Raw genomic sequence first — 18,510 nt, 5'->3', positions numbered from 1 at the left:
TGAGTTCCACTTCACGGATGTGGAAGCCGAGGCCAAGAAAAGTTAAGCCGCTCGCCTAAGATCACAAAACAGAGCAGTTTCTATAGATCTGGGAGCCGGAGCATGATTTAGTCCCTCCCAGGCCATTGTTTGAAGACTGTGGAGACTTCAGGCATCACTCCCTTTTGAATTCTATTTTTTAGAAATTATTTCACTTGGGGGCACCTGGGTGGCTCAGTCGGTTGAACGTCCGACTCTTGACTTCGACTCAGGTCATGCTCTCACGGTTGTGGGATTGAGCCCCCCGTCAGGCTCTGTGATGCGTGTGGAGCCTGCTTGGGGTTCTCTCTCTCTCTCTCTCTCTCTCTCTCTCTCCCCCTCCCTCTGCCCCTCACTCCTGCTTGCACGCTCTCTCTTACTATTAACAAAACAAAACACCCAGAAATTATTTCATTTAGAAAAAAGGTCAACAACAATATGTCATGAATTCAAGACAAGTCCTCTTTGTTCCTTCCATTGAACTTCCTGGTTGCTTAGATTTATTGCAAAGACTAGCTCTTGCTTAGAGAGCTGTCCCTCCCCTGCCCAGGAACGGAGCCTTGCAAACGTGACCCTTGATTCCTGGAGTGGGGGGAAGTGAGGATTCAGCCCCAGAGACTCTGGGAGTACCCACCCCCCAAAAGCAGGAATCAGGGGGATGAAACACCAGGGAGAAGCAGGCGGAGAAGGGAGCACGCCCCTCCCCTGCCAGGAAGCAGTTTTGCAATTCTGACCACCCCCTTTCCCCTGCCTGGCTCAGGGCCAGCCACCAACGGGAACAGGATGTGGGTGAGGACTTCCCTGGGGCGGGAGGCCCTGCCCCCAGTCCAGGCAGGTATCAGGCTACCTCACCGGGCTGAGCGAGCCCAGACGGAAAAGAGGGAGGCCATCATGTCTTCTTGTAGGCCACAGCGAAAGCACAGGTGAGTCCCCCACCCTGCCCATGGTGGGCAGAACTGGATTCCAGGCAGTTCCGTCTGATGCATGGAGGTCACGGGGCGAGATGTAGACCCATGGGCTGGAACAGAGCGACAGGCTCTAACCGTGGACAGACTCGCTGTCACTCACCCTTGCTACAGCAGTGCTCCACGGGCCACACAGAGAGCGGGAGGCCCACCAACGCCTCCCGACCAACACCCCACCGGAGGCCTGCCGGAGGGACCGCGAGGGGCAGAAGCCCAGCCCTGGAAGGATTATGGTGCCGCCTGTAAACCACCCCACCCCAGGGCCAAATGCCTGCTCCGATCTGCACAAAGCTGGATGCACTTTCCGTGTCCAGGGTTCCCTTTGGAGCCCTGGGTTGCCCTCGAGCACTTTGGAGCAAGATAGAGCTGGACACAGCAAGTAACCTTGTTTGGCCGGCGCTGGGCAGAAAGGGCAGAAAGTTTCCCAGAGGGGACAACTTGGGAAAGTCGGAGAAAGTTTCACGGGAAAGGGCACATCGGAGCCGGGGCTTTGCAGGACAAGTAGGAGTTTGCTGCCCCGGCCTTCAACATATGGAGCCGGGGAGGTAAGAAATGACCCAGAAAACAAGCTAGAGCAGAAGGAATTAGCCCATGTGACTGTAAATAATGAACAACCCGTTGGGGCAAGGCTGGCAGTCGGGGGGGTGGGTAACACTTATGGGTCAGACTGAGAAACGCAGTCTTCAGAGAGTTTGAATTCTCTCTGGAACAACAGCTACCTCTGGCAGCTGTGAGGCATGAGGGTGGAAGCGAGGAGAGGAACAGGAGGTGACTGCACTCGTCCCGGGGACCAATGCGGTGGCATGGTCCCAGGTGGTAGACAGGAACGGGCTGGCTGATTCTGGGGACGTTTTCACCAAGCCGGGTGTCTCTTCTGTCGTTGCCCGCAGCCCCGGAGGCCTGGACCCCCAGCTTTCTAGAACGCTGCTCCTGCTGCTGCTGTCTACGGCCTCCGCCCAGGAGGTCGCCCCCAACCGTGCCGCCTGCGTGGTGTCCCATGCGGTCAACGGCAGCTCTGTCTCCTGCCACCCCCCTGCCCAAATCCCCCGCCGCTTCCCGGCCGACACCGTCTTCCTGGTGGTGGAGTTCTTCAACCTCACACGGCTGCCAGACGACACCCTCCGGGGCCTCGCTCGCCTCCAGGAGCTGCACCTGTCCAGCAACCAGCTGGAGAGCCTCTCGCCCAACTTCCTGCTGCCCGCACCTCTGCTGCAGGTGCTGGATCTAACCCGCAACCGCCTGGCCCGCCTGCCCCGCGGCCTCTTCCAGGCCTCGGGTGCTCTCCACACCCTGGTGCTGAAGCAAAACCAGCTGGAGGCTCTGGAGCCCTCGTGGCTGCTCGGCCTGAAGGCCCTGCGGCATCTGGACCTTTCCGAAAACCGCCTCCAGACCCTGCCCCCGGGGCTGTTGGCCAACGTCACCTCCCTGCGCATCCTTGACCTCAGCAATAACCAGTTGAAGGCTTTGCCCCCAGACCTTCTGAAAGGCCCCCTGCGGTTGGAAAGGCTGCATCTGGAAGGCAACAGACTGCAGGTGCTTGGCGAGGGGCTCCTGGCACCCCAGCCAGACCTCCGCTACCTTTTCCTGAATGACAACAAGCTGGCCACCGTGGCAGCGGGCGCCCTCCGGGGTCTGCGGCAGCTGGACTTCCTGGATCTGTCCAACAACTTGCTTACCGGCACGCCTAAGGGGCTCTGGACATCCCTGGGGCAGCCCGCCCGGGACATGAAGGATGGCTTTGACATCTCTGGTAACCCCTGGATCTGTGACGGGAACCTGGAAGACCTCTACGGGTGGCTTGTGGCCAATAAAGACAAGATGTTCTCTCGGAACGCGACGCGCTGCGCTGGGCCTGAAGCCTGGAAGGGCCAGACGCTCCTGGTTGCAGCTGAGTCCCACTGAGGCCGGGGGCTGGGCTGGGGAGACAGGCCTGGGAGCACGCTGCCTGCCAGTTAGCAAAGAATTCACCTCCAGCTTTCCAGAGCTGCTGGCTGGACCCGCCTTGGGCTCTCTGGCCTCCTGGTACCCTCTCCCAAGAAAGCCTTTCCCTGTTTTCCGGATCTCTTGGCCTCCAGGCGCCCCCAGCCTGCACGGCCTCCCTCTGGCCCAGCCCTGGCCACACTGGGGTTGTCTCTGTCTGGCTCTGTCTCCCCCACTTTGAGGGGCTCTCCGAATGCAGGGCCTGGGGCCGGGGTGCCTTCTAGCCAGCATCACTCAGTTTGGGGTCAGAACGGGGGGGTTAATAAATAACTGTGGAAAGGGACTGGGCGTACTGGAATTCAGTGTTACAGGCATCTCCCAAGTTGACTTCCTAGGTCTCCAGGAGGAAGGAGAAGGAAGGAAGAAAGAGGAGAGACCCAGGGCCTGGGGGCGCAGGACACAAGCTTCTAGAGCTTCTAAAGGGATTGCAGTTGGGATATGATGGCCTGTGGCTTCCCCTCTCCCTCCCCCCATCCAGGACTTAACTCCAAATAAACCCCTGACCGTTGCCCAGAGTGTCATTTGACCGGTGGATTCCTGCCACAGCTGTGTCCTGGGGAAGGTTTAAATTAAACTGGATGCTTCAGGTCTCCAAACAATTCATCATGCTGGCCGGTGACAACCTAGGGGGATAGCCACCCAGGGCAGGCCTGAGCAGGCTGGGCGAAGCTGAAGGCTGTGTTCTCCCAACTCGCAACCTTGAGCCACCTGCTGACACAGGGCTGGGCATGCTGGAGCCCGAGTCAGACTTGGGGGACCCCTGGGTGTTTGGGGGACATGCCCAGTGTTTTCAGCTCCCTGGAAGGAGGGTCGTTGGTGGTCATTCCAGGTATGATGACGAAAGCCAGGGAGGGGCCTGGAGTCTGGCAGAGAGGGGTTTGAATCGGATTCCTCAATTTGCTCATCTGTAAAATGGGGATCCAAGGGAACGGGCCGGCCTGAATCCTGGCTGAGTTCCACGGCAGATTTTTCCAAATAAAAACGCCTTGAAGACTTGCCCAAAGTCACTCCTCAGCGACGGGGTGGGGGCTGTGATCGCCCTCCACCGTCTGCGTGGCAACGGCAGGGTGACGGGTGGCCAAACCTGGTCAACGGAAGTAGTCCAATCCTGGGGCATCCAGCGCCCCCCAAGTTACCAAGACAACCGCGGAGCGCCGGCGAGAACCCCAGGGAAGCGCCGGGAGGTGGGCGGGTGGGCTGGGTGGCTGGAGCCCCGCCCCCGGGGCCACGCCTCCGCACGGCCTCTCCCCATTGGTCAGTAGGGAAGGCCCCACCCTCCCCCTCCAAGAGGCTATAAGGCGGGCGGGGCCGGCGGTGGGCGGAGCCTCGAGCCCTAGTCGGGGGTCGGCGGCGGCGTCCGGGGGCTGTGGCTGCGCGCGCCCGGGTGAGTGCCACGTGGGGGCGTCCGGGAGGACCCCGCAGGTTGGGGGCTCCTGATCGGGTGGGCGGGAGAGGACCCAGCGGCGTGACAGGGGCGGGGGGTGAAGGGCTGGAGCAGGTGGCCGAGACCCTTGGCCCAGTTGGCTAAAGCTCAGGACCCAGTTGAGCGGCGACCAGGGCCCTGAGGGCACAGGGTGGGGAGAGGGGAAGAACTTCGAGCGAGCGGGGAGTCTCGGGTCGAACTCCCCACTCTGAGCCTGCTCAGATGTGTGGTCCTGGAAGCAGCATGGACCTCACCTCTGGGTGCCTCAGTTTCCCTGTCAGTCTTTAGGTTTATAGGGGGCTGCTTGTGCAGTTCTGTCCGGAGCGGGGGGGGGGGGGTGAGGGGGAGCTGGGGGGTGCGCAGGGGTAAGAGGGGCCTCTTCTCCTTTGCCGAAGAGGAAAGAGCTCAGAGAGGGGAAGGCATTTGCCCAAAGTCACACAGCAGGTAACGGCAGGATGTGAACCCCAGTCTTTCTCTTTCCAGAGCCCATGCTTTGAACCCCTGCAATGTCCCCACCTTGCCAGAGGCTCTCTGTGTGCACCCAGTGTGTGCAGAGCCCTGTGCATCCAGTGTCCGTGTCCCTCACGACGCTGCGAGGAAGGGTACTATCATAACTCTGTTTTGAGGAAACGGAGGTTCCAGGAGGGAACAATACTTTGCCCAGGTCGCAAAGCCCAGCGGGACAGAGCCCAAGGCCTGGAAGGCCCTCCCACTCGGCCCTGCCCCTCAGGATGTCTGCAGCTGACACGTCAGAAGATGAGCCTGTGCGGCCCCCCAGAGACAGCCTGTGGGAGCAGGACAGGCAGGTGAGGGGCCGCCCCTCCCGAGGACAGGGGCACAGGGAGGGGTGGGGGGACTGTCCCTCCCGGGACAGTTTCGGGCCAGGGGCGCCCTCCCATGCCCATCCTTGCTGGACCTTGCGGGGGAGGGCTGCTGGCACACGCTACCCACCTCCCAGAGGGGCGCGCGAGGCCCGGGGCGGGGAGCATCTCTGCCGCCACACCCGGCTCCCCCTCCCCCACCTCGGGGTCTCTGCCCGGGTCTGTCTCTGTGCCCACCGTCTCGGCACTCTCAACGGCAGCAGCACGAGTGACAGCGATCACAGGACCTGCTCTGCACCGGTCCCCATTCCCCGCGCTTCGCGCACGTCGGCTCCTTGAATCTCCCGGCTCTAGAAACCCATTTTACAGATGGGGAGGCCGGAGCCCCAAGCTAAGCATGCAGCCCCACCCCCACCCGCTCGCTCGCCCCTCAACCCGGCCCAGAGAAGGGCAGCGGACCGAGGGGCGGCCGAGCTCCCCGCACCCCCTCGGGCCCCTCTGATGCCACCCGTCCCTGCAGAACGTGGTGCAGCGCGTGGTGGCCCTGCCCCTGGTCAGGACCACGTGCGCCGCCGTCTTGGAGGCTTACAGTGCCGCTAAGGACAGGCACCCGCTGCTGGGCTCCGCCTGCCGCCTGGCCGAGCACTGCGTGTGTGACCTGACCGCCCGTGCCCTGGACCACGCCCAGCCGCTCCTGAGCCACCTGCAGCCCCAGCGTGAGCACCCCCCCTCCCCGCCACCGCGTCCCTGGGTCCTGCCTTTGATCTCCTGGACCTCCACCCTTAGCTGTCTGCTTGTGGCCCCCTCATTCTGTGTCCTGACGCCCTCCCTCGTGGCCTGACGTACCTCAGGTATCTGCCTCCCCATCTGCCTCTCTGTCCTTGCCTCTGCGTGTCCTGAGCCCCACGTGCCCCCCCGGACTCCTGTGATCAGCTGAGGGGTCCAACCTGACAGACGGGTGGGGGGCACAAGACCCTTGGCCTCACGTCTGACCCAGGAAGGGGGTCACCCCCTCCGCTCGAGGCCTCCCCCGCCTCCTTCTCAGCCAGTGTGCGTGACCTTGAGCCTGCTCTCTGGGGCATCTGAGCCGGCCCTGGGCGAGGAGTCACCTTGGTGCTGGCAGCAGCCGGGTGGCAGGGGCTGAGGCGGGGAGGGAAGCGCGGGTGGGGCCCGGCCTGGTGACCCACCCACACCCTAAGGGTCCCCAGCCCCTCCCAGGGTGGCCCGGGCCTCCCTCTGCCTCTCCCTACATGTCCCTCCCTCACTCCCTGACTCTCCCCCCTCCAGTGGCCTCCGTGAACAATCTCGCCTGCAGGGGTCTGGACAAACTGGAAGAGAAGTTGCCCTTTCTCCAGCAACCTTCGGAGACGGTGCTGTGGGGACCCAGAGGGGGCTGGGGGTGGGAAGGAGCAGGGTAACCTCCTCCGGGACCGGACCGGTCTGGACTGCACCAGCCAGATTAAAATAATCAGCACCCGGGGCAGGGGAGAGGGGAAAGGGGTGACAGGCATTGAGGGCACCTGTTGGGATGAGCACTGGGTGTGTATGGAAGCCAATTTGACAATAAATTACATTTAAGAATAGAATAGAATAGAATAGAATAGAATAGAATAGAATAGTAGAGTAGAATAAAGAAATTGAAAAAAAACCCAAAAGTAATAATAATAAACAGCACCCGAGTTTACTGAGTACTTAACATGTGCCAGGTGGTGCTGGTAACGCCTTCCACGACCCTGTAAGGGAGAACTTTCTTACTTTCCTCCATGTTTTAGAGGGGAAACTGAGTCCCAGAGCCAGGAAGGGCCAGGGACCCTGGACACCCGGCCCCAAGGAGCTGGGGGGAGGGAAGGGAAGGGAGCCCAAACCTGGAAGGGGACCCCTCTCAGCAGGTGGTGACCTCGGCCAAGGACACGGTGGCCAGCAGTGTGACGGGCGTGGTGGGCCTGGCCCGGCAGAGCCGCCGCTGGAGTGTGGACCTGAAGCGCTCCGTGAGCCACGCCGTGGATGTCGTGCTGGGCAAGTCGGAGGAGCTCGGTGAGCCCGGCTCGCGCCCACCCTGCCCCCGAATCCTTCTGCCCACTCCCCATCCCCAGAGGTTACGGATCAGAGAAGCCCGGGACTTGGCCAGGGCCACACAGCAGTTCAGGAGGAACCGCCCGGGGCTGGAGCCCAGGCCTGAGCCCCCCCGGGCATTCCCACGGCCCCCCCGCCCCACCCCCTGCGAGAAACCAGACCACGCAGACCCTAGGGCTGTACGGGGCTTGCAGACTTGAGGGCCCCGGTCTCAAACTGGTGTCCCCTCCGATGGTCACACTGGCCTAAGCAGTGCCTTTAAAATGCTTCAGTGCATCATGTGCATTTAACAATCAGATTTTGCCCTACAAGTCCTGATTTGTGGCTGGTCCTCAAAAACTAAACACTTGGGCTGAACGGCATCTGCCCCTTCATACGGTTCCCGTAGCCCCACCATTGTCACAGGGCTCCAGGCTGGCTCAGTCAGTGGAGCATGTGACTCTTGATCTTGGGTTTGTAAGTTCGAGCCACACGTTGGGGGTAGAGATTACTTAAAAAAAAGAAAAAATCTTAAAAAAGCAAAACAAAAAAACAGCATTCTCCAGCTTTCTACATCTTGTTTCTGACCCCAGAGACGATCTGACTTCTCTCAACCCCTGCTTTAGGGGGGCGAGAAGAACATGCCGATGCACTCCCTCCTCTGCAGAAAGGCTTGGAGGCATTTATGAGGCACCTACTGTGTGCTAAGCATTTGTAGCATACCCCTTTTTTTTTTTTTTTAGGATTTTTTTAAAGTTTATTTTGAGAGATCGCTTCTTGGCCTGTTGGCTAAGATCAAGTGTAGTAAAGTTTATTTTGAGAGAGAGAGAGAGAGAATGGGGGAGGGGCGGAGAGAGGGAGAGAGAGAATCCCAAGCAGGCACCTCACCATCAGCGCGGAGCCCGACGCGGGGCTCGAACTCACAAACCATGAGATCATGACCTGAGCCAAAGTCAAGAGTCGGACGCTTACGCAGCTGAGCCACCCAGCTCCCCATAGTATATTCTTAACAGACCGTTTCACAGAGGGGCTAAGAGTGTCTGGGTTGGAATCCCGGGTCTGCCTCTTGCACACTGTGGGGCTTCATCGCCCCTTGCCTCAGTGTTCCTCATCTGTAAATGGGGCTAATGATAGTGCCTACGTCATAGAGTTTGGGGAAATGAGTTGATGTCCCTAAAGGAAAACTATAAATTTGGGAGCCCGCTGGCTCCTCAACGCACAAGGAGGGTGAGCAGACGTGGAGGGGGCGGCCATGCTGACCCCCATCCCCCCACCCCGTCCCGTCCTCCAGCGGCCCTGGCAGCGGAGGCCGAGGGCCCGGAAGTCGGGTCCGTGGAGGAGCAGAGGAGACGACAGGGCTATTTTGTGCGCCTGGGCTCCCTGTCCGCGCGGCTCCGCCACCTGGCGTATGAACACTCTCTGGGGAAACTGAGGCAGAAGAAACACCACGCCCAGGACACGCTGGCCCAGCTGCAGGAGACCCTGGAGTTGGTGAGATCCTTCTGTTCACTCCCTCCCCGTGATGCGGGCCGGTGAGCGTGGATCGAGTGCCAGCTGGGGACCCGGTCCTGAGCTGGTCTGACGGGGGAGGCAAAGCCGGGCTCAGCTGCCTCCAGCCCGGTGTGTTCAAGGCTGGGGCGGAGAGGGCACATGGGTCTGGGGGAAGCTCAGGGGGGTCGAGGTTCAGCCTGGGGAGACAGGAAGTGGCTTCGGTGGGGGGAGAGCCAGCAGGAGCTGGAATTTACAGGTAGTTAAAGTAGTTCAGGAGAGAAAGAAAACACCCCTCCCCTTGCTTTCCTGCCACCAATCCCGATCCACTCCAGCTTTTAGGTTCCAGTCTCTGCCCTCACTGTGTGTCCCTCCCTGCTCCAAAGGAACACGGAGCCCCCACTTTTTTTTTTTTTAACTGTATTTATTTTGAGAGAGAGAAAACATGAGCAGGGGAGGGGAGGAGGGAGAGAGAGAATCCCAAGCAAGCTCTGCACGCTCAGCGCAGAGCCCCAGGCGGGGCTCGAACTCACAAACCCGGAGATCGTGACCTGAGCAGAAGTCAGAGCTTAACCCACCGAGCCACCCAGGGGCCCGCGGGAGCTTCCGCTTGGCTCAGTTTGATGACGTCAAACACCCCCAACCTGCTCCCGCATCTGAACCTCCATTCACCTGGGGGGGGGTCAGGTCTCGACTTCCCGCTTCTCCGCACCCACATCAGACACCTCAGCCGGGATGCTGGCTCCGCCCACAGATCCCCTCCCCCTTCCTCACCCCCAGGCCCAGCCCCCCAAGCGGCACCTGGTCCCCCAGCTCCGTCCGGGTCCCAGGCTGTCGTCCCCGCAGCGGCCACCAGAGGGCGCCGGTGCGCGCCCGAGTGGGTTTCTATCCCTGAACACCAAGTCCTCAAGGTCAGGTGTCAGAACGGGCTTCCTTTTTAAGGCTGAATAATACCCCAGAGTACAGATGGACCACAATTCCTGTTTGTCTTCTAATACCTGCCCCGTCCTGGGCACCGAAGGCACAGTGGCCCCGTCAGGACGCTCAAAGCGCAGTAGGGGAATGAAGGTCATGATGAAAAAACATACCAGGCGCTGGGGCATCTGCCCAGCCAGGAGGCAGGGAGGGAAGACTTCCGTCCGCTCGGAAACACTGCAATGAGCCAGGCAGGGGTGTGGGGCGGAGGGAGGAGTGCACCTAGCCCGCCGGCCAGCGTGGCCGAAGTGAGTCTGAGCGACGGCGGAACCGCGAGTGGCGGCGTCTGGCCAAGAGCAGAGGAGAGAACGGGCCGGTTGGCCAGGCTGGATCAGCAGGGGAAGGTTGCAGGGAAGAATGTTCTCTACATGGTTATCGAGACCAGATCCACGCTAGGGTCCTGGCTCCCCCGAGCCCCCGGATCCCCAGCTGCACCCCCGCCCCTGTCCCCTCAGATCAACCTCATGCAGTGTGGGGCCACACCCACTGCCCCCGCCCGCCCTGGGAAGGTGCACGAGCTCTGGGAGGACTGGAGCCAGCGCTCCCCAGAAAACGGCCGTCGCCGCAGCCAGGTAGGGTGGCGGCGAGAGGGTGGGCGGGGGTGCGAGGGGGCGTTCTGGATCTATCCAGGGTGGCAGGGAGGGGGAAGGGTGGGGCCGGGCTCCAGCCGTCTCAAACCAAGGGCTGAGGTCAGCGGTTTGGAGTGTCCACGGGGAAGCTGGCCGGATGGTCCTACGGGGTGCCCTGTGGGGAAACTGAGGCAGGGCGCTGGTCCTGGGGGGGGGGGGCGCGCCCGTCGGGGACGCTGAGGCCCCTCCCCTCCCCCGCAGGCAGAGCTGGAGACGCTGGTCCTGTCCCGGAGTCTGATGCGGGAGCTGCAGGGCACAATGGACGCGCTGGAGACCAGCGTGCGGGGCCTGCCCCCCAGCGCCCGGGAGAAGGTGGCCGAGGTGCGGCGCAGCGTGGACGCCCTGCAGTCCGCGTTCGCCGACGCCCGCTGCTTCGGCGATGTGCCGGCGGCCGCCCTGGCCGAGGGCCGGGGCAGCGTGGCCCGGGCCCACGCCTGCGTGGACGAGCTCCTGGAGCTGGTGGTGCAGGCCGTGCCGCTGCCCTGGCTGGTGGGGCCCTTCGCGCCCATCCTCGTGGAGCGGCCCGCGCCCCCGCCTGACCTGGAGGCTCTGGTGGACGAGGTCGTGGGGGGGCCCTGACCCCCGCTGGGCTCACCTGGACTGGCCGGCCCAGCAGAGAGCCTGGGAAGCCGAGCACGGGGACGGGCCAGCCCTCCCAGGCGACACTTCCAAGGAGGAACCCACGCCCCCCAGCCGCGCCAAGCACACCCTGATGCCAGAGCTGGACTTCTGACCAGATGGGGCCACGGGGCAGCAGACGCGGCCCTCGGGAGGTCGCCCTGCACCGCCCCCCCCGCCCACCACCCCGAGGTCCCTGCTGCCCCCTAGTGGCCATGCACGTGCAGTAACAGGCCGCAAGGGGGAGGTCGCCCTGCCCCCCCCCCCCAGGTCCCCGCTGCCCCCTAGTGGCCATGAATATGCACTAACGGACTGCGCGGTGGCCTTGGCCCAGGTGCGCGGTGGGGGTGGGGGGCTAAATTCAGACGCCTAGACCAGCTTCACTGATCTCAGACGCTCCCCAGTCTTTCCCTTGGACACAGGGGGACTGGAACCCAATTCAGGTCTCATTAGCCCCAAGCTGGGTGCCTCTGTCTGTGGTCCCCGGCCCTGCACCCCCCAAAAAAGCGGATCGAAACTCCCCAAAGAAACACAGTTTGCCCAGCGGCTGTCTGGGGGTTTGGAAAAGTAGGCACCCTCCCTCCACCCCCCCCCCCCAGCTTGTACATCCTGGACGGGGCGGGGTGGGGGGAGGGGGGAGTCCCTGAGAATATCCAGCTTCATCCGCTGGGCCTGCTGGATCCACGTGATTTGCCCTTTGGGGTCCACGCTCCAGAATAAAGGTGCTTTGTGTTGTCCAAAGGCCTATGGCCTCCGTTCGGGTCGGGGTGGGTGTTGGTTCCAGGGTGCGGGGGGGCCTCAGGCGTGTGGGGCCGCAAGGCCCAAGCCAGGGTTCAAGGTTTGAAAGGAGTGCTACTCCTCCCCGGGCCTGCGGGGGCTCATCGTGCTGTGATTCCTCCAGCCGCACTGGTCCGGATGGGGCCGAGCGAGGTAGGGGAAGGGCCACAGGCCAGTCTCCTGGGGGCCCTCCCATCCTTTCACCGAATTCTCAGCCGCCCCTGAGACTCCCCTGTGGCCGGGTGGGGTGTTAGGAAACCACAGTCTGATGTGGTGAGGTCAGGGTGGCCCCTGGCTTCCCTAGGACCCGGCCCAGGGGCGGTTCTGGGAGGTTGGACCACTTCCCACTGGCCGGATTCACTTCCCTGCCCCTGCGTAGAAACCTCCATGGCTCCCAGTCACCCTCAGACCAAATATCCAAACTCCTTTGCTGAGGCCGTGCCCTCCCACCCTCCCACCCGTCGCTCGGACTCGTCCATCGTGGAGCCCCAGCTCCAATGCCGCCGCCTCCAGGAAGCTCTCCCTCACTCCGCCCCAGTGGCCTAGCTCTGACAGTCCACAGTCCACCTTCTTGGGACCCCAAGCCCCCTCCACCTGCACTTGGGGCCACAGGCAACCTTGCCTTCTCTTCCCCTGGTGCGGCTGGGGGCTCCCAGAGGGCCAGGCTGGGTGAGGATGGGCAGAATGGCACACAGGAAGGGCATTTTGGCAGAGGGAAGGGCCCAGGCAGAGGCACGGCGGTGGGGGAATCAGTCTGACAGGAACAGAGTGGGGAGGGAAAGATAAAGGGTCGAGGTAAGTCTGGGAGCGGGGGGAGCGGGAGATAAGGTCCTGGGGTTGAGTCTCAGCCTTGCCTACGCCTGGGTGGGCAAGCTCCTTCCCTTGCTGAGCTGTGCCCGGCAGGGAGCAAACCAGATACGAATCCTGCCCTTGGGGACCCCACAATACAGTGGGAGAGACAGACGATAAACAAGAAACAGACGGAAATCATCTTGGTGTTAGTAGGGGATGAAAAACATAACAGGGCTGAGGGATGGGGAGCGTGTGAGGGCAGGAGGAGGGGTGTATATTTTTTAACAGGGGACGAAGGGGCCAAGAAGACTTGTCTGAGGAGGTGAGATAGAAGCAAAGACCAAGGAGCGTTCCAGGCAGGGGGCACCACCGGTGCAAAGGTCCTGGGGCAGCAGCGGGCCGAGTGTGTTGGAGGAACAGTGAGGAGGCCCGTGTGTTTGCAGCAGAGTGAGTCAAGGGGAGAAAGGGAAGAGGGGAGGACAGGGAGGTGATGGGGGCCAGGGGCGGGAGGAGGACTCAGGTTTTCCCCCAGGGAGGGCAGAGGCTTGGAGGGCTGTGGGCAGAGGAGGGCGGGACCTGACTCCGGTGTTTACGGGCACTCTGATGGTCTTTGCTGGGTTTCTCCGCCATCATTGTGCTGCGGCGGCGGCCCTGTGGGAAGGGGAGGGGCCCACCCAGGGGTTCCCGCCTCCCCTGCCACCTTTGGGAAGCGTTGGCTGGGAGGACAGAGTTTGGGGGACATCCGCATTTTGTTCCCCAACTGTTTGGTAAACACGCGATTGCTCCAAGGAGATGACCTGGGGGTCATCGGGCTGTGTCTGAACCCTCCCTCCTCCCAGCTCAGCGCCCGGAACGGCCAACTGGGTCTCCACCAGCGTGCAGCTGGGGCCCCTGTCCCAGGAGCGGGCAGGGGGGAGACTTAGCTCGGGTTGAGAGGTCATTTCTCTGCCGGCCTGTGCCCCTACCCACCGTCAGCCCACCCCGTCCACAGGCTCTGGGTCTGGGTTTGAATCCCGTCCCTGCCACTTCCTGGCTCTGTGGTCTCCGGCCCAGGATGCCTCCTCCAGGAAGCCACCCTGGGTTGTCCCAAGCCCACCGGGCCGGCATCTCACTGCCAGGATCCCCCTGCTCTTTTGACACCCTGTATCCATCCGCGTTTTGGCCCTAATTTATCAAGGGAAGTCCCTCCCGGAGAGTGACGCATCCCCTCCCTGCTCAGGCGAGACCGGGCTCCTCTCTCCCCGCCCGGACGATGCGAAGCTCACGTTTGTTGAGTACCTGCTCGGTACCCGGCACTGGGGTAAACAGGTCCCATGCTTGACCACATTTCACACTCGGAACTATCCTATGAGCTGGCCCGTCCAGCCAGACATCCCTTACAGGCTGACCGTGTGCCAGGTCCATTTCTGCCGCAGGAGACGTAGCTCGGAGTGAAACAGGCCTGAGGGAGGGGAGCTGTGCGTTGTGGGGAAGGGCTCTGCGGGTAGCGAGAACAGCATGTGCAAAGGTCCCGGGGCAGCACCATGCCTGGCGTGCTGGAGGAACCGTGAGGAGTCCCGCGTGGCTGGGGGAGAGCGAGCGAGGGGGAGAGAGCTGGAGGAGGGGAGGGCAGGCAGAGAGCAGGACTCTGCGGGCCACGGGGAGGGCGTCTGGAAGAGGAACCTGAGGCCGGTGGATGGTAACTGGCCAAGGGGTCGCGGCAAAGCAGAGCTCTGAAGTGTACTTCGTGGGTGGAAACCGGAGGCCGAGACAGCCTGTGGGCAGGGCCTTGGGGGCAGGGGATGGTCCGCAAATCCCTCGGCCTTGCTGGGGGTGGGGGGGCGTGCCGTGGGCAGAGGCCGCCCGGTGCGGATAGCAGGGGAAAGGTCCTGGGCCCAGGGCCCACGCTGGGCTGGGCAGGCTGCACGTGACCGCCCAGGGCCCTCCCCCGGCCCGCTGGCCGCCTGCCTCTGCCGGCCGGGCCCGGGCCTGCCCCAGACCCTATAAGGCCTGGTAGCCGAGAGCAGAGCCAGCCCCCAGCTGCACCGCCTGTGGCTCTGAGGGACCCTCACGCACCCCAGGTGAGCAACGCCAGGGTGAGGCTGGGCCGGAGGGGTGTGGCCGGCGCGGGAGGGGTGCGGCAGGAGGCCCGGGAGCCCCCCGATTCACACACCCTCTCCGCCCCTTTCCAGCTGCTCAGAATATTACCATGTCTGCCCCAGATGAAGGAGGCCGGGATCCTCCCAAACCCAAGGGCAAGGTGAGGGGAGGTGCGGTGGGGGAGATCCCTGCCGGGACGTGGGGACCCCCCCGGAACCTTGGGAAGGTGACCTTCACGGTACCGGGGTCCGGAGGGCCTGGGAAGGGTGGGGTGGGAAGGCTCTGCGAGCCATGGTACCAACTGTCCCCTCCGGTCCCAAGCTGAAGGGTGGGGGGAGCGGGGGGACACAAGCAACCCTCAGCTCCTTCCCTACCATGTGATCTGGAACCAGCCGTGGCCCCTCTCTGGGCCTCAGTTTCCCCATCTGTGAAATGGGGGGGGGGGCGTGGAGGGAAAAGGCCTTTGGAGACCCGGAGGATGAACTTTTCCTCTGTCTACGGGAGGCAGGCTGACTCTGCCTGTGGCCCAGGCAAAGAAACTGAGACTCAGAGAGGCTAAGACACCCTCCTGGGGTGTACCCAGGATGAAGGGCCCGAGGGGATGCAGGAACCCAGTGCTGTCCAAAGCATTCCCCCCACCCAGCACCCTGGCCCTGCTAACGCTTCCCCCCCCTGCCCCGTGTAGACCCTGGGAAGTTTCTTGGGGTCCCTGCCTGGCTTCAGTTCTGCCCGGAACCTGGTGGCCAGCGCCCACAGTTCTGCGAGAGAGGTCCGGCCGGTCGCCGACCCTGCGGGTGCGTCCGCGCAGCCCCAGGCTCAGGGTGAGTGGACAGCTCCGTGGGGGCGGCGGCTCTAGAGGTGGGTCCCGGGAATAAACATCCCCGAGCAGGGACTTTTGATCATTTGGGGGGGGGGGGGGGGGGGTTCACACGTGCCAGCATCACCTCAACAGACACTCCAGGCTGGCGTGCTCAGGTGGCACCAGATGGGGAAAACTGAGGCCTACGTAGGGCAGGAGAGGGGCCCAAAGTAGCATAACCAGCAACGGCGAGGGTGTGGACACAGCCTGTCTCTCTGCTTTCTCAACCCCTCCCCTGCATCCCACCCCATTTCTGATGCACCGGGGACTGGGTGCTCCCCATGTCTGAGCTCACTGAAGGTTTCCATCCTGGTTCCCAGCAAAGGGGGCTGGCTTCCCTGGGGTCACATAGCCTTGGCGGCAGGGGCTGGGGGGGGAGGGAGCGGGGGACTCCCTATCCTCCATTTGCTCAGCGGGGCTGATGCCGGGGAGCGTGGGCCTGGACGCTCGCTCACTCTGGGCCCAGCGCCCCAGGCCAGTGACTCCTGCCCCACATACCCAGGCCAGACAGGCAGCTGCGGCTGGGGCGGGGCCCTTAATACCCTTCCTCGGGTCCCCTCCGGGGTGAGTGTCCAGGGCCCGGGACCCGGGCATAGAAAACTCCAGAGAACTCCCGTACCAGCAGCCCAAAGCCCCAGGGCTCCAGGGGAGCCTCCGGCAGGGCTCAGTCACTGGCTGTCGATGTCACCTCCTGCTGTCCCTGGCAGGGCGGCTGGGACATTCCTGACCTTTCAGGCTGTGCCCACCAATTACGCAACGGGCCCCAGGCCCGTTGGCTGATGCCAGCCCACGTCCCCCGCCCTTCCTGGTTGCCTGACCAGCTCCTGTGCCCACAGCAGCCACCAACCTGGAGCAGACGGCCGGCGGGGAGAAGCAGCCGCCGCCTTCAGATAAGGTGAGAGGGGCTGGTCGACCTGAGGCCTGATGGCCACCGCCTCCTTCTGGCGCTTCTCGGGGGAGGTTTCGGTTCCTGCCTTCTGAGGGGCTGTCGTAGGCCAAGGGGAGGGCAGACACCCCAGTGCGTCCTGCTGTGGGATTCCAGGCGTAGACTCCCCTCTGAGCTTCCGTTTCCACATCTGCGAAATGGGTGCAATGCCGACCACCGCCCACCTGCCCGGCGCGGCAAGGCTGCGCACGGTCTCCCGCTCTGTCTAGCAATAACGGGCCAGAAACACGGGCCCCTCGGTGCACGCCAGGCTCGGGGCTGCGTGCTTTCTGTGTGCCGCTTACTGGTGAACCTGCCCCGCGAGGAAGGGAGCGAGAGTACCCCACACCACAGCCAAAAAGCACAGAGAAGCCAAGCCGCTTGCTGAAGGTCACACAGCCAGGCGTGGCTAGGGAACCTTCCTGCACCTTCCATCCATCTCAGATGAACGGGGCTCTCCCCTCGCTATCACGTCCCCAAGGCTGGGCCAGACGGAGTGACTGATGCGCGACCGCGACCGCTAAGGGCCACAGCAGGGCGCCACAGCCCTGTTAGGACTGCTTCACTGGGCACGCTTAAGGGCCCATCCTGGAGTCTTTCTTTTTCTTTAAAGTTTATTTATTTATGTTGAGAGAGAGAGCGAGTGAGAGTGGGGGAAGGGCAGAGAGAGAGAGAATCCCAAGCAGGCTCCGCACCGTCAGTGCCGATCCCGATTCGGGGCTCGAAATCACGAACTGTTAAATCGTGACCTGAGCCGAAGTCGGACCCTTCACGGACTGAGCCACCCAAACGCCACCCCACCTCCCCTACCCCCCGCCCCCCTGCAGTCTTACTCTACTCCCCTCTGCCCTCAGCTCAAGGAACGAGGAACGCCAGTGGCCCTTCTGGCCCAGATTACAACAGACTGGGACAGCCAAGGCCACACCCTGTTCCCTCCCCGGCTTCTCCTGCAAAGTGCTTCAGGCACCTTGACTCCCTTCCTCCACAATCCTTGAAGGAGGCAGTTGTGTTAGTCACCAGGCTTCAGCCAAAAAGCTCAGAGGGGATGTGTCTTGCCTGAGGTCACACAGCGGGGGGCTAGAGACGGGCGGAGGGCTGAGATTCGAACTCAGGTCTCTGCAGGCACACAGCCCAAGCGCCCACTTGAAACGAGGCAGGGTAGCAGGTGGGCAGAGGTAAGAACAAAATTTCGGGGCTCCCTCCAGCTCAGTATTGTGGCCGTTTGTGGCCAGATCCCTCCTGGTTGTGGTACGTCCTGGGCGCTGCGGGGGGGATTGCACGGCATCCCTGTGCCCTGCTCGCTCGACGCCTGGGGCACCCTGTCCCCGAGTCGTGGCAACCACAGATGTCCACAGACGCCACCCAGGGTCCCCTGGAGGGTAGAATCACCCCGGTTAAGAAGCTCTGGATTACAAACAGCACACTTGTGGTTGAAAGTGAGTGGTGGCGACTCAGGCCGCCACAACCCTTTGTTAGTTTGACCAGATTAGAGAAACTGCCCTTTGAAGAGTAGGCAAGACGAACCAACTATGTCACCCGGCACTGAGCCCAAGGCCAGGGGACTTTGGCAAAGGTTCTGGGGGTGTGGGGACCTGCCACTGGGGGCGCAGGCCGGGCCCTGGAAGGCCATGGCTGGATGACAGTGTGAGAGCAGAGTATGTACAGGCGGGAGGTGACGGGCAGACTCTCTGGGTGACAGTCCTTCGCCCTAATGCACGCGAGGGATCGGGCTGGCTGAAGTCTGGGGTGCGGAGCGCCTCGGGCTCTCCTCTTGACCACGCGTGTCCTTTCTTATCAGATGACCCCTGGGGCAAAGGACCTGGTGAGCTCCAAGATGAGTAAGACCAAGGACACCATCTCCTCCGGGATGGCCAACGTAGTGGACGCAGCTAAAGGTGTGGTGCACGGAGGCCTGGGCATGACCCGGTCTGCCCTCTCAGGTGCCAAGGAGACTGTGGCCAGTGGCGTCACAGGGGCAGTGGGTGTAGCTAAGGGCACGGTCCAGACCGGCCTGGACACTTCAAAGACCGTCCTGACGAGCACCAAGGACACCCTATCTACTGGGCTCACGGGCGCACTGGGCATGGCCAAGGGCACCGTCCAGACCGG

At 62.7% G+C, this 18,510-nt stretch overlaps 3 protein-coding genes across 4 annotated transcripts in view; all 3 read left to right on the top strand.

The window, feature by feature from the left end:
• Positions 1-832: 832 nt before the first annotated feature.
• LRG1 (leucine rich alpha-2-glycoprotein 1) lies at positions 833-2,920 on the top strand. Of its 2 annotated transcripts, none has more exons than XM_049639672.1 (2): positions 833-941; positions 1,874-2,920. In XM_049639672.1, exons 1-2 carry the CDS (start codon positions 910-912, stop codon positions 2,883-2,885), a joined length of 1,044 nt encoding a protein of 347 aa, XP_049495629.1. In that variant the 5' UTR covers positions 833-909; the 3' UTR covers positions 2,886-2,920. The 2 variants fall into 2 exon arrangements, with proteins under 2 accessions (XP_049495629.1, XP_049495628.1); XM_049639671.1 differs by lacking the exon at positions 833-941 and adding an exon at positions 954-1,528.
• Positions 2,921-3,392: 472 nt separating this feature from the next.
• On the top strand, positions 3,393-11,734 carry PLIN5 (perilipin 5). The gene is given in 9 exon segments (XM_049639684.1): positions 3,393-4,347; positions 5,013-5,192; positions 5,728-5,923; positions 6,495-6,577; positions 7,097-7,241; positions 8,503-8,750; positions 10,178-10,294; positions 10,553-10,918; positions 10,920-11,734. Coding segments are annotated over 8 exon segments (1,395 nt in total). The 5' UTR covers positions 3,393-4,347; positions 5,013-5,117; the 3' UTR covers positions 11,085-11,734.
• A 2,992-nt stretch (positions 11,735-14,726) lies between these two features.
• PLIN4 (perilipin 4) overlaps positions 14,727-18,510 on the top strand; it is an 8,627-nt gene continuing 4,843 nt past the window's right edge. The window contains 4 exon segments of the mRNA XM_049643196.1: positions 14,727-14,777; positions 15,303-15,438; positions 16,313-16,371; positions 18,200-18,509. Of these exon segments, the coding sequence (XP_049499153.1) occupies positions 14,727-14,777; positions 15,303-15,438; positions 16,313-16,371; positions 18,200-18,509 (556 nt within the window).

The sequence above is a fragment of the Panthera uncia genome, chromosome A2 (assembly GCF_023721935.1).
Source record: "Panthera uncia isolate 11264 chromosome A2, Puncia_PCG_1.0, whole genome shotgun sequence".
Classification (NCBI taxonomy): domain Eukaryota; kingdom Metazoa; phylum Chordata; class Mammalia; order Carnivora; family Felidae; genus Panthera; species Panthera uncia.
The sequence above is the reverse complement of the archived record's forward strand: the minus strand, read 5'-3'. Positions and strand labels throughout refer to the sequence as shown.